This window comes from Aquila chrysaetos, chromosome 9, assembly GCF_900496995.4.
Source record: "Aquila chrysaetos chrysaetos chromosome 9, bAquChr1.4, whole genome shotgun sequence".
Taxonomy (NCBI): domain Eukaryota; kingdom Metazoa; phylum Chordata; class Aves; order Accipitriformes; family Accipitridae; genus Aquila; species Aquila chrysaetos.
Window position 1 is genome coordinate 34,089,559 of NC_044012.1, and position 13,326 is coordinate 34,102,884.

A 13,326-nucleotide genomic window follows, 5' to 3' on the forward strand; every position below is an offset into this window, starting at 1 on the left:
AAGTATCTAATACACACAATTTATTTGCTCTAGGCAACACATGGTTTTGCAGATGAGCTCAGATTCAGACATTTTCCACAGAATTTGCCAATATTGGACAGCTGTCACTTATTTAGATCACCTCCCACCACATAAAATCCAGTCCTGAGTCTCCGGTTCACTGTTCTGCATTCTTCAAACCTTACAGTTTTTCTCCCTACTAAATGGGATAGCACATAATTCTTCAAGAACACTAAGGAACAATCCAGTAGTGCTTTTACTTCAATAAAAATACAGAATGACCTACTGTACCGTACAAGGAGCATCCCAATTGCCCTGAATTTTTCTCTTTTAAACTATAGGGCAAATTTTAATTGGGAAAAAAAAAAAAATCCAGCAAACAAAACAAAACCCCCAAACCCCCCTTACCCCCCCCCCCCAACTAAACAAAAACCCCACACCTAAAAACCCCACCAACAAAGAAATGAAGGAAATGAGCAACTCTAAGCTTTCTGGCCACAGCTGCTTTGTCAGTCATTGGTCACATGTCAATGCTGCCTGCATTCAGGTGGGCCTCTAAAGAGGAAATAAAATAATCTTGCTACTTTCAAGACATCTAACATAACTTTTGCAAAAGAAAATCTAACCTAACACTTGATTTTTCTACAGTCCAAAAGGTGGGGTTTCTTATATATCTGATAACTATCCTTTACATACAGTTAATCCAAATGCAGAAAGAAATGCACAGTGACATTCTGAGTTTTATAACTGGGACCTACAGAGCACTGGATTTCAAAATAGTAAAGCAATAGTTCTCAAAATCAAGATTTCTAATGCAAAACACGTATCAGACTGATCGTGGTCAGATGACATGTACTTAGAATCACAGTTTTCATGATAAAGAATCCTCAGTGCACTATGTTATGGGAATCATGTAATCATTAGGTTATTTACAGCCACTTTCAGACACATCAGCTGTGTAACTCTGCACTGCGATACTCTGAACTCATTTAGGATATAAGGTTAACACCTTACAATGAGACCAAAATTTTAAATGTAACTAAAACAAAGAAAGAGAGAAAGAGTAACTATTTCTTTAGTTACAACACCTGATGAAAAGTCATCATAAATAACTTCCACAGCACAGCTGTCCCTAAGGTTGACACTTAGACCTCATTCTGACTTAGGAGAAAGATGATCACTTGCTGAATTATCCCTCCCCTGGATTTTTCAATACCAACACTTTTCTTAGGAGATGATCCAAGCACTAACCGAGGCAGTTTGTACAGCTTGAAACCAAAAATATTACACAGCTCAAATATTAAGATTCTATTAGACTCTCTTGATTTTTATGTAAATAGCCAGGAATCTATACAAGCATCACTGCTTCTCCATAGTTCCTGTGTTTAGATGCTTTGCTTTGTCACAAAGTCATTCCCTAGCTCTCTACAGCTAAGTCAGTTTCAAAGAAATGGTTATCCACAGGATTTCTTATTTTTGCTGCAGCTAGTGCCTATCTGGTGCATACCATTCCGCTGTGACATCTGATTTCTGACATCATCTGCCAATGATCTCAAGTACTTCTTAAACCCCAACATTTCAGAGTTCCAGTATGTCATAATCTTCTCTCTCTCCCTCTTCACAGCATGACAAATCCAAAGCTATGACCTCCTATTTGACTCACATGAAAGGAAAAAGATTATTTAAAAGTTACTGACATTAGCAGTTTTCATTTGCTCCTGCAATCGACTGACAGTCACAAGTCACAAATGTAACAAAAAACCCCAAACTTATCCTAGCCAACTATGCAAGCAGCCACACAACAGAGCAAGGATGAAAACATAGAAGCTTGCCCTTCTCCTTAGCCTACAAAGGAAGCACAATGACAACAGTTTTCCATAGTCAAATTTACTCTTACAGAATTCTGACCTTCTAGTAGTCCATCACTACAGACACCAGTTATTCTCTGAGAGCATCTGGAGAAAGCTCAGTAACAGAGCTATACAGTACTACTTAGTTGCTACATAATTTCAAATTTTTGTACTATAATTTGGCCAATCCACATTTCAAGTCTGCTTCCTCTCGCTAGTGTCGTATCTATTCTGTTTCTGTCAGAAACAGAACAAATAAGTACTGCCCATGTGAATGCCACAACTTCAGTTTTCAAACTGTTATCTGCAGAGTCTTAGACATCCACAGTCTCCTAAGAAGTTCAACAACAAAAAGTAACTTGCAGTTAGTGACCTTCAATTCTTTATACAAGGTCCCCCATCCTTCCCCAGAGGCTGTAAAATCTAAGTTCTACAAATAAATAAATAAATAAATAAATACAGTTGAAAATCACTCTAAAGCCATCTTTACACCAGCAATTTCGAATAGCGCCCTGCCTCTGATGATGCTAATGTAACAACAATGGTTATAGTAAAGCTAGAAGATTTTTGGCAAGTTATGGGCTGATAGATTTAATGACTATGATAGCAATTCAGAAGGATATACTGTGGCTTAAAACTAGCATCTCTATCACCATAACCCCAAACCAGCTTAATCTATAATTAGAACAATTATTATAGCTGATACTAGATCAGTGGTCTACTGCTAATTTTGGCTTCAGTGTGGAAGCTAAACCAGCTTTCACAATAATGAGGGATAGTCATATTGTTTCCTAACTACAGAAAGTCACAAACTGCTACACAGAACAGGAAGTGACTGCAAAACACTTGCATTTAAAAGGGGAACTGGAAAGTGCCAGGTTGTACGTATCACATGATTATAAACGCTATTCTGAGAACCATCAGTTCAGATTTAGACCTGTATGAGGGATCAGTCTGCAACTTCTAGAAAAATGGCTCTTACTTATAAACACAGTTAAGTAAAGCTGATCTATACCTAGTCTGCAGTAACTGTTTTTTTGCTAAGCTGACTGACAGAAGTTACTCTATACTAAGTCTACTTAGTCACGTGTAACAGCACTTCTAAAAGCATCCATTTAACAGAAATTAAGAAACGACATCTTTTTAACTTCAGAGGAAAATAAGTATTGGAATTTAGTTTCCAATTTTCCACAAAATGATTCTTTTTGTCTAAATAAAAAAATCCTCATTATATTTGGGCTCTCTACCCAAATTATAGATCATACGTTAAAACTGAAAAATTACATGGTAATTTTTAGGAGATCTGCAACAAAATGTAGTTAACAATATCTGAAAGGTGGTTCATGTCAGCTAAAGTGCATGATACACAATTCATATTTTCCTTTGTCTGGTATTTAAGGGAAGGAGGACAAATCGTATCAGCCCACATCCAGCCAAAACATGTTTGCATGGTATTCTGGCCTCCCAAGAATGTGACTCTGGGAGACAGACTTTATTCTCAGCAATATATATCCATCTACCCAGCAGTTTGCTACATTTCTATGCAGGGAGAAGGCACCCAAGAGGGCCCAAAACTGCACAACAAGGTAAGTGGTATGCTGTAGTATATTTAACAATAGATAAGCCAGAAGAACAGAGAAGGCGAAAAATTCAGTCCTCAGCAGAGCTCTACTGATTATTATGAACCAGAAAGGAGTATTTCTTTTGCTTCACCCTACATAAATCACTGTGAATTATCTGCAAACCTAGCCAAAAATTGCCTTCTGTGAAATCCTGGGGGGAAAGCCTTTGAAAAATCCAGCTACAACAGCTACACTTCCATTGGCAATGGTTCTTCTTTTGCTCTGTTCCTGCCATTATTTATCTCTTATATTTAACGTTCATAAAGTGTTCTGGGGATAAGCAGTCAGTTTTGAAAAACACCTTACAAGATAAAGTCATATTAAAGCTATTTCACTTGATGGGCTTATGCTGGCTTAAACAGAACCAATACACGGGGGACACACAATCCTAGGCTATAATAATGTTTTACATTTATATACTGCCTTTCACCCAGAACTCCAGAATTTATAATATATGAAAGGCCAAAGAATGACAGATGTAAACTGCACAACAGAGAACAGAGGTATGTTTGGCAAAGATACTGTGGTAGATCCCACCTCTCACAAAGAATTTCATGGCATTTCTGATACTCTAACCAGAACTCAGTGGGCCGGTAAGCAGACATGCAACTGGATTGGAGGTATTTTCCTTGCTTTGTCATCAGGAACAGTTCGGTTAGAAAAGCTGCTCAGTATCTAAGCATCTGAAATTCTCAATTTTTAAAGCAGAAATTATACTCCAACATCCACACTCAGCATACTATCTTCGCATAAGACTGTAAAAAAATACAGGCAACAGCGCACACCAGTTAATATGAGCTGTCTCTCAAATATTTTCTGTAAAGCCACTTGGTTCTGCAGTGATGATCCAATGAATGATATCACTGAAGTGGATCCAAGTAAGGTCGTTTGACAGGACGTGTCCTTGTGAGAACAGCACAGGTAATGTTTACCACGCTGAGAGCACCTTCCCACCCGTCATGTGGTGCAACATTAGCCTGCACAAAAATACCACTCAAGGGCACTGGAGTACACAGAGAATACCTAAAGCATAAAAAAATGTTTGTTCTCTAGCCTTCATTTATCACAGGATGATAAAGGCCTCTGACCACTGCCCTAGAAGGCCCACGTTATCCTTGTCAAAGCTAACATGTATATCAGATATTTCACCCGATGAGCTCTGAGATCAAATTAAGTGGGTACAAATGCCGCAATGGAGGATAATTAACAATCCACTTAATGGCCATTAAGTATTCAGCCCAACTCCTCAAGATGGAGATGGCTTAGCCAAATCAGGCACCACACGTAAGGCAGGGCTACCAGGAAACCAAGGGTCATAAGAGATCTGACACCACACAGACACCAAAATTACACCAAACAGGGTACAACTTAACAGCTTGCGTTACACAGGGAACAAAGCTGGATGATCTGATTCCCTCTGAGACTTAACACCGACAGAGATGTGAATCAGTAGTTGCACTGTCCACCCCACCAAGGCAAGCCCCTCTGCATGACTGACAGCCATCCCCTGGTTCAGATCAGCACCCACAAACGATTCGGCAGCTGCCAAATAATACTTGACCTGGTCTGCCCCAAAAGGGGTGATGTTGGCCTTGACCGACCCGACGCCCAGCCCCACGAGGACCAGTCCAACGAAGGTGGCGGTGGCACAGTAGCGGGTGGCTCCCACCTGGGAGCAAGGTGCCACGGTGGCGTTGGCCGCTGGAGAGGAGCAGTTCTCTACGGGGAACAAGGGGATGTCCCCGCAGAGGCCCTGGCGGGTGTGCGGTGCGGCGATGACAGGGAAGGCCAGCATGCCCAGCAGGTAGAGCGCCATGCTGAGCAGGATGGTGCCAAACTTGCCCAGGAGGGCGTCGGCCAACCAGCCGCCGAAAGGTGACACCAGGTAGGTGATGCCCATGAAGAGCAGCAGGGCCTGGCTGGCCTGGGCGCCCTCCCAGCCGTAGGGAGGCCCGTTGAGGAAGAGCACCAGGTTGGAGGTGATGCCGTAGAAGGCCACTCGCTCCAGCAGCTCGGCCAGCAGCACGGCGGCGCAAGCCAGCCGCCGCCCGTGAAAAGCGCCGCTCGCTGCCCGCCCGCGTTCCCCGCTGCTCAGCAAGGGGCTGCGCTCGCTCGGCTCGGCCTCCTCCATGACAGCGCCTCCTTCCCGGCCCCGCCGCGCTTCCCGGCCCACCCTGAGGAAACTTGGCCGCGCTCGCGCGGCGGGGCCCGGCCCGGCCCGGCCCGCCCAGGCGGGGAACGGCGCGCCGCCGTTGGCTGAGGGGGCCGTCGCTCCGCCGGCAGCACCGTCACGTGAGCGGCTGGGCCGCAGGGAGCGGCGGCTGAGGCGAGACGGGGAGGGTCTAGCGGCGGGGCGGGACATGGCGGACCGGAAGCTGCGGGGTGGGTCCACTCGGAGGTACCGGCTGTGAGGGCAACCCGCACCGGGCGCCCGGGCCGAGCAGGCCGCGGGGCCCCTCCTCAGCGCCGGGGCCGAGCTGAGCCGAGCCCGGGGTTGGGTACACCTCCGGGCGTGCGGAGCTTCCGCGGGGAAGAGAGGCGGCAGCTTTCTCCCCGCAGGTTTTCTCTCGCCGCTTTCATTAGGATGCCAGGCGGGGTAAAGAGGGGAGGGGGGGGGGAGGCTGCAGCAAGGAAAATCGATTTTATGGTTTATTTCCTGTGTTAGGTCGGGCTGGGAGTTACGTTTTGGGCATTAACTGGAGCTGTGTGGCTTTGTGAACGACACGGGTTCAGCGCTGGCTTCCTCGAGAGCCCTCGCTGCCTCCTTAGGTTTATCCAGCGATAACGGCGACGGCGAAAGAGAAACGCGGTTTGTTTCGCTGCTGCGCTTCTCAGTCGGGAAAGCAAAAGCGAGGACTGTCCCCGCCAAATGAATATTTTTATATATATATATATCTCTCTACGCGAACGTGCGTTCTAAATGACTCTCCTCGTCCGTGTAGCGCGGCGTTTTCAGCGCTCGGAGCCGCCCCGTCAGCACCCGCGGGCCCCCCACACGCTGCCCCGCCCGTGATGGGGGAGCACCCGCCGGGAGCGTGGGGTGCGCGGTTCGGTTTGTCTGAGGTGTGCCACCGGTCGTGGTCCGTCCTAAGCACACGCGGAGAATAAAGGCTCGGATCTGAATGGAACGAAGCGCACGATTAAAATGAGAAAACGGGCACCAGTGGTTGCAGGTTTGGAGCCCTAAGACGTTCTTTTGTTCCACCATCACATATGTTGGGGTACAGGTGGTGAAAGTACGTCACTGCTCCTGGTTGTGTGTTTCCAATGGAAAAGGTAATTTGATTGACATCATATAGTTACACCCACTATTTAGATATGACTTACAGTTTTTGGAACAGCGTCGGTAATTGAGCAAGCGATGCTTGTAAATGTATTCATTTAATGATGGGCCTTTCTAAATAACATATGCCATAAAAATGACTCATTAAATCTATTTGCTGCCTTAACTAAATTTCCTGACAAAGGACAATGAGGAAAATGCAACTAGCTGTAGAGAGAGATCTTTTTGTGAACTACTGTAACATGACTGATTCTGTAATTTAAAAAATTACATTTCAGCTTTGCCCAGCTTAATACAGTATATCATCTCAATTGTGATTGCATTTTCTAAGGGGTCTAGTAGTATTTGCTAGAGACTAGGAGGTAATTAAGCACACTTTGCTTTATTGTGTGTTTTAATATATGCAGATATCACACGCTAGGCCCTTCGTAATTTACCTTCATGCGCGGGGTAAGATTTTTATATTGGCCTACCCAAAAACTGTTACAAACATCTAGCAATGCTGAATAGTATTTGAAATGTACATTATAAAATGTTACTTAAATCTTCAGGTATAGAGAGATAGGTACTCACTAAAATTCAGAAGTTACTGTTATAACCTAAACACTCTCTCTGGAAGTATAGCAGCTTCAGGAAGGTGGTTTTTAATTTTCCTCCAGACAAGAACACTTAGCTACATTATATTTAAAACTTCATTAAGATACATCCATGACCCTTTCTTTGAATACCATGAATGCACCTATGTCTATACAGCGATACATTAGTGCGTGTACATGTTTTCAAATACACAACAATACTTGATGCTGCAAAGACTTGTAGATTTTTAATTTTTTTCAGTCAAGGCCTATATAGCATAAAACCCAGAGTTACCATAAATAGTAATAAAATGTTAAGACCTCTTTGAATGTTTCCTTTATTTCTTCTTTATTTCCCAGATGACTGGTTAAGTTTCCTCATTTGTCTCATGGAGCAGGCCTTGTCTTACTTTGATGTTTGCATTTTTGTCTTTTTTGTGTTATGCACTAAATGTGCTGGATAGCTATTGTCTAGTTTTAGAACTAGCAGCGGTGAAAAGTTACAATGGCCAAGCTATTTGTAATTAGGTATCTCATGAAGATATCAAAACCACGGCTTCCTTTTAAGCCAAAACGTGACTTTCTGAGCATAGTCGCATATCCTGCTTTAGGCCATGCAGCTAGGGAATGTCCCCATTTTGGATTATGTAGGCTGTTTTAGGTACAGGGCTGCAGCAACAGGGGAAGGTGTGTTTCTTGGTTGGCGTGCACACTGCCAACCTTTTGTGGTGTGACACAGCCGGATGGCAGCTGGGTGAGCTATGTTGTGTGGGGGAGATCTTGGAACCAGAAGGAGGGTCCATTGGGAAAGGGTTTAGTGTAGCAGTATAGCAGAAGACTGAAGGGCAGCTGCATAAGCTTCGTGCAGTCCATGTGATATGTTACGGGTCCGTTAGACTGACAATTGGGCAGCAGTGACTAACAGAGATAACTGGTGCTAAATTTGAGGGTGTTAAGTGCTCTCAAAATCCAAATATGTTTCATATAGGCCACTTACAGTGAAACAAACCTCAAGGCTAGAATCCTGGCCAGATTGACAAAAGCCCTCTAAATTTCAATGGGGATGGGATGTCATGCCAGAAATGCTTTCTAAAATGGTGATGAAAATAGCTTGGTCCTGCCTACCCTTAAATTAGCATTTACGCTATTTTTAGCATTTATGCAAGATTTGTTGCTCTTGAAGTTGTAGCCATCCTTTTTAGTTTGGATGGAGTTTAATATGGTCCGAACAATGTTGTGCTGAATTATTTCTAAGTGATAACTCAGTGAGATGGAGACAGTTGAATGTAGCTCTGCAGCATAAAGGCCCATTAGCAAAACGTGAGCCAGCGTACCAATATGCTTACAATTTGCCAGAATACACTCCAATATATATCATTATCACTTCTAAACCCTCAGTTCCTGAATACCTGTCATCCTCAGGAGATCCATACAAGTTATCTGAAGAACTACTATTTTAAAAATTGTTAAATTTAAGAGCCTTTCTCTGTATGTGGCATATTTTTCTCCCTCTACCTGACACTGAGACTTGAAGACTGATTTAAGCCACAATAAACAGGCGCTGCAGTTTGCAGACCACCTTTCCCTGTCTTCCATAGTCTTGGGGAAACACAAGCATCCACGTGGCCCTGCGGTGCATTACAGAGAAACCAGAGCAGATTCTAAGTATACAAGCAAAAAAGTGAGTTTCTGTTACATCAAGCCCTCCTTCTCATCTCGTGGCCACAAATGTCCTGCAAACACTCTCCATGCTTTTACAAAATGTTGAATCAAGTTCAAGGCTGTGGATATCTACAGTCAGCCACCTGGCCCCTATCAGTCTCCCAATAGACTCCCAAAACTGGCCTCTCGGTCTTGCTGCCTGCTGCCCCACCCATCCGCTCTTAGCTGCTTGCTGTGTTTCTGGTTATAACTGGGGTTTATCCTGAAGACCAGCTTGATAGTTTGGGATAGTTTTCTTGGTCCTGAGTTTGGGCTCTCCATTTTTCCCTTCCCTGCTTTGTTTTAACTCTGGATTTGGCCTGCTGCTGTGGCAGCTGTGGTTCCCCACTAGAACTTTCCCCTGGTCTTACACACCTTTGGCTCTGCCTTATTGTATGGCCTTCCTGGCATTTAGTGTGAACTTTGACCATCCCGTTGCCTTGTTCTTTGGGCTAGCACAGTCCTCTCGCTCTTCTGGTTGGTGGCGTCTGATCCACAATTAGTTTTTGTTCCATCCCTGCACCAAATATGAACCACCTTCACCTTGGGAGACACATGGCGACTGTGGTGTAGCTGAGGAACTGCCTCAGGAGACGGCGGCGGATACCAGCCTTCCCCGATGTTCTTCTCAGGATGCCTCTTGTGCAACCAACAATTAAAGGCTTCTCTGAGGCCACGATTTGAGCACGTCACCTTTGCGACCGTTTCGTGAAAATACGCGGCGCTATTTAAAGGCAGGGGGCAGGGACCCAAACCTACTGGCGCAAGACCGGGAGCACTCAAGTGCCCTCTGACAAGGGACCGACTCTCCCCTCGCCAGACGGCTCCCGCCACCGCAAGGGCCACGCTCAGCCCTCGCGGGTGGGTCACAGCCACCTACCGCAGGGCTTCGCGCCCAGCGCGGCCTTCCCGCCCTCACCCCCCCGAGCGCGGCGGCGGGCGGGCCGGGGCTGCGGCAGGTGGCACACACCCGTTCCGCGGCGCTTTTTCCGGGAGGCCGCGGGGCCGCGCCCGGGCAGCCGGCAGGTGAAGGAGGCGGCGGCCGCGGCGCTGCCCCTCGCTGAGGTGGCTCCCGCCCGGGCGGACGGGAGGGGCCGCTATGAGGCTGCTCTTGCTGGCGTGCCTCCGAGCGCAGACCGGCAACGCGACCACCGCGGCCAGGATACAGTAAGTGCCCCCCGCCCCGCGATGCGAGGGGAGAGGGGGTCCCCGCTGCCTGCGGTCTCGCCGCCTGCCCGCTTACCCCTTGGGATCCTCCTGCCCGCCGCTGCCTTGCCTGCGCTCCCCGCTCATCGGCGAGCCGGCGGGGAGGCGGGGCCGGCTCCTCCATCCCCTCACGCTGAGGCCGCCGCTGCCCCGTCCGGCGGGCGGAGGGGGCTCCGCGCTGGGGGGCCGGTGCCGCGGGGCTGGGGCTGCGGCGGGGGCCGTCCGCCATTCGCCGCCCGCGCTGGCGCACGGAGGCGGTGTCTCTGCCGCCTCAGCCGCGTGGCTGGCTGCCGGCGGAGGTGTGCGAGGGGGACGGCGGCCGAGCGCCCGGGCGGGCCCTCTCTGACAGCGCCGGGCGCGGCGGGGGGGGGGATTCGCCGTTTGCCGGGGAGCCGGGGCCTGCTGGCTATGGGGGGCCGAGCCCGTGTCCGGGGTGGGGGTACGGCCCCAGCTGCGGCTTTGCTGCGGCTCTGTCTGGGCAACGCGTGTCCCTTTGCCCGTGCTACTGGGGAGTAAGGGAGAGGGGGAGCCGAGGGGTTCCCCTCCCAATAACCACCCACGCCCGCCCTAACAAAAAGGCAAACAAAAGACCTTTCAGCTCGGGGCAGTTTGCTGGCACAGGAGCAATTCGTGCTTGCAGGGTGGCCCAGGCGCACAGGCCAAGAGCAGAGGTCCCCTCACCAGCCGCCCCGCAGAGCCCTTGCACAACCGGTGTCAGTCAGCGGTGCAGCAGACTTCTACGGGCTGCCTGCTTTGGGAAATACCCGGAATGAGATGAGAAGCCAATGCGAAGAGCAGTAGGCCCCGGGAGCTCTGAAATGAGGATCTGTACAGGAGCCATCCTAGAGAGCGGTTGTGCAAGAGCAGCTCCAGTTAGCACCCTTGCTGTAGGGATTCAACACGCAGCTCTCATCGGGATTATGGACGTGAATCTGTAGTGCTTTGAAATTGGACTAACAGAACTGCACAAATATTCTTAATGTCCCCATTTAACTTTCTCTATGACGTGGAAGAAGGATGTGGCTGACAGCATTTCTGAGGGCTTTGCTGTGTACGTGAGCTTTGTTTAAAAAAAAAAAAAAAAGTCGCCATAAAAATGAAACAATTTCCGAATGGTTTTGTCCTCTTGAGGACCGAAATAAGGACTTGGTTGCTTCTTACCTGTCAAAGAATCATCCACAGTTTATTTGTTTTTCTTAGGATGAATCTCTTAGGATAGTGTTCTGCTATTACAAGTTTTCCCCAACTTTGATCTGCGTATTATCACACTTTTAATGTTATGTATAGAAATAGGGCTCTGACATTGTTTAAGTGTTCACACCAGTTGTTTCACACCAAGTTCAGTCTTGGATTTGTGCAGGGCTATTGTGTTGTATAAGACAGTGGTAGAACATACCTGCTGCCTCATGGCAGTCACCCTGGCATCGAAGATCTAAAGCAAATGGAGCATAAATACCAGAAAAAGCTGAAGTTTTCTGTATTTTAAAACAATATTTATTAATAAAATGTTGAGATAAAACAAATACATTCTTATGTTTGTAACACACATTTTTATACCTGTACATGTCAGCATAGAGTTCACGTGTGGTGGTTTGTGTGGCATTCTGCATTTCCTTTAATCTCTTACCTTTTGCTCTCGCTGGATAATACAAAACTAGTTATTCTTGGGGACGTCAATGCTCATTCTTCCTCCGTAAGGTATTTCTTCTACCTTTACAAATTAAATATTCACATACCTTCATCTTCCCCTTCAACTTTGAGGAAAGTCGGACAAACATTTAGACTGTGGAGCCATTCAGAGGTAACCTAGTAGAAAGCAGGTTTTGCATTATTTCTAGTTAAACTAAGCCTGAATACAGACAAGCAAATGTCCACATATTATTTCAGATTGTCTTTTAACTACACTGAGATTGACTGTGATCATGTGAGCATACTGCATCGAGACACAGTGGTTTAGCAAGGTGCCTTTACGTGAGTCACGGTAACCAGCAATTTTGTTTAGCCTTCTCCAGCTGTGACTCATGCATGGTGGCCTAAGCTAATGTTTTAGTAAGAAAGAGGGCATAGACTTGGTGAGATGCAACAGCTCAGTTGACAGATGGTTTAACATATTACCATGTTAATGCAATCATTTGCAGCTATATGAACACATCTGCAGTGATCTGTGTAGAGTATACCAACTTGCTTTAGCATCCTATTGCTTTATAGGCATACCTTATACAAAGTGGATGCTGCTTTCTCATGCACATAGACCTTCAAACAAAAAGAAAATAATGAGTGAAAGGTCAATTTAATTCGCGTTTACAATAAAGGTGGATAAAGGTTTCTAACAGAAATAGTGTTTGAGAGTGACTTATGTCATGTTCAGTTGCTATCTTATCACTTAACATAAATGTTCTTTATAGTAGTAATATAAATGAGCCTGTTTAGGAAAAAAAAAAGCTGATCAGGAAAAAAAGTAAAGAGTATTAGCTAGCAATAAAACCTGTCTTCCTGACTAAAAGGCTAGTCAAGTGACAGCTGTCACTAAAACCATCCTACACAGATACTTCCATCTAATACTGGTTTTCTTAAGACTTTATGCCATTTAAAAAAAAAAAAAATGTACATGTATGACCAAAGGCTTGGGCATGTCAATTCTTGCACCAGTCTGCCATACCTGAGGTTAAGTGCATATGGTAGCCTTTGTAGCGTATGTGTTAATACACAGAAAATATATATTCCAGTTAATATTTGGCTTCAGTTGTATCTGCGTTCATGCTTATGAATTTATTTGTTCAATCTTTTTTTTATATTGAACCATGGCAACTTTTGGTTAAGTATAAACGAAACAATGAAGTTGTCTCCAGGTTGGACACTTGCCAGCATAGATTAATTTTGTGGCTTAATATCACTGGGTATACTATGTTTATGATATTACAGCTGTTCCTATAACTGCTTCATCTTTTCATAAATAAGATATTAATTTCCTGAGTTTAAAGTAACTGGTCACAAAAATACCAGAATCTAATTTGGCTAGAAATCAGCTTGCTAAAACAAGTGATGTAATGAATGTGCTGTGGGCTTTGTTCATATTGGTGTGCATAATC

At 45.8% G+C, this 13,326-nt stretch overlaps 2 protein-coding genes and 1 long non-coding RNA gene across 4 annotated transcripts in view; 2 read left to right on the forward strand and 1 right to left on the reverse strand.

The window, feature by feature from the left end:
- The window catches only part of SLC15A4 (solute carrier family 15 member 4), a 31,456-nt gene extending 25,771 nt beyond the window's left edge, over positions 1-5,685 (reverse strand). The window contains exon 1 of one of the 2 annotated variants that reach the window (XM_041126103.1): positions 5,034-5,685. In XM_041126103.1, coding sequence (XP_040982037.1) covers positions 5,034-5,603 — 570 coding nt within the window. In that variant the 5' untranslated portion in view covers positions 5,604-5,685. The remainder of the gene's footprint in view (positions 1-5,033) is intronic. The other variant, XM_030025531.2, reaches the window with a different exon arrangement.
- Positions 5,686-5,833: 148 nt separating this feature from the next.
- Positions 5,834-7,654, forward strand: LOC121233538. Its single transcript, XR_005933181.1, has 2 exons — positions 5,834-5,965; positions 6,415-7,654. It is a non-coding gene; the product is annotated as an uncharacterized LOC121233538 (long non-coding RNA).
- A 2,154-nt stretch (positions 7,655-9,808) lies between these two features.
- Positions 9,809-13,326, forward strand: part of GLT1D1 (glycosyltransferase 1 domain containing 1) — a 57,228-nt gene continuing 53,710 nt past the window's right edge. Inside the window, exon 1 of the mRNA XM_030024666.1 lies at positions 9,809-10,198. Within this exon, the coding sequence (XP_029880526.1) occupies positions 10,131-10,198 (68 nt within the window). The 5' untranslated portion in view covers positions 9,809-10,130. The remainder of the gene's footprint in view (positions 10,199-13,326) is intronic.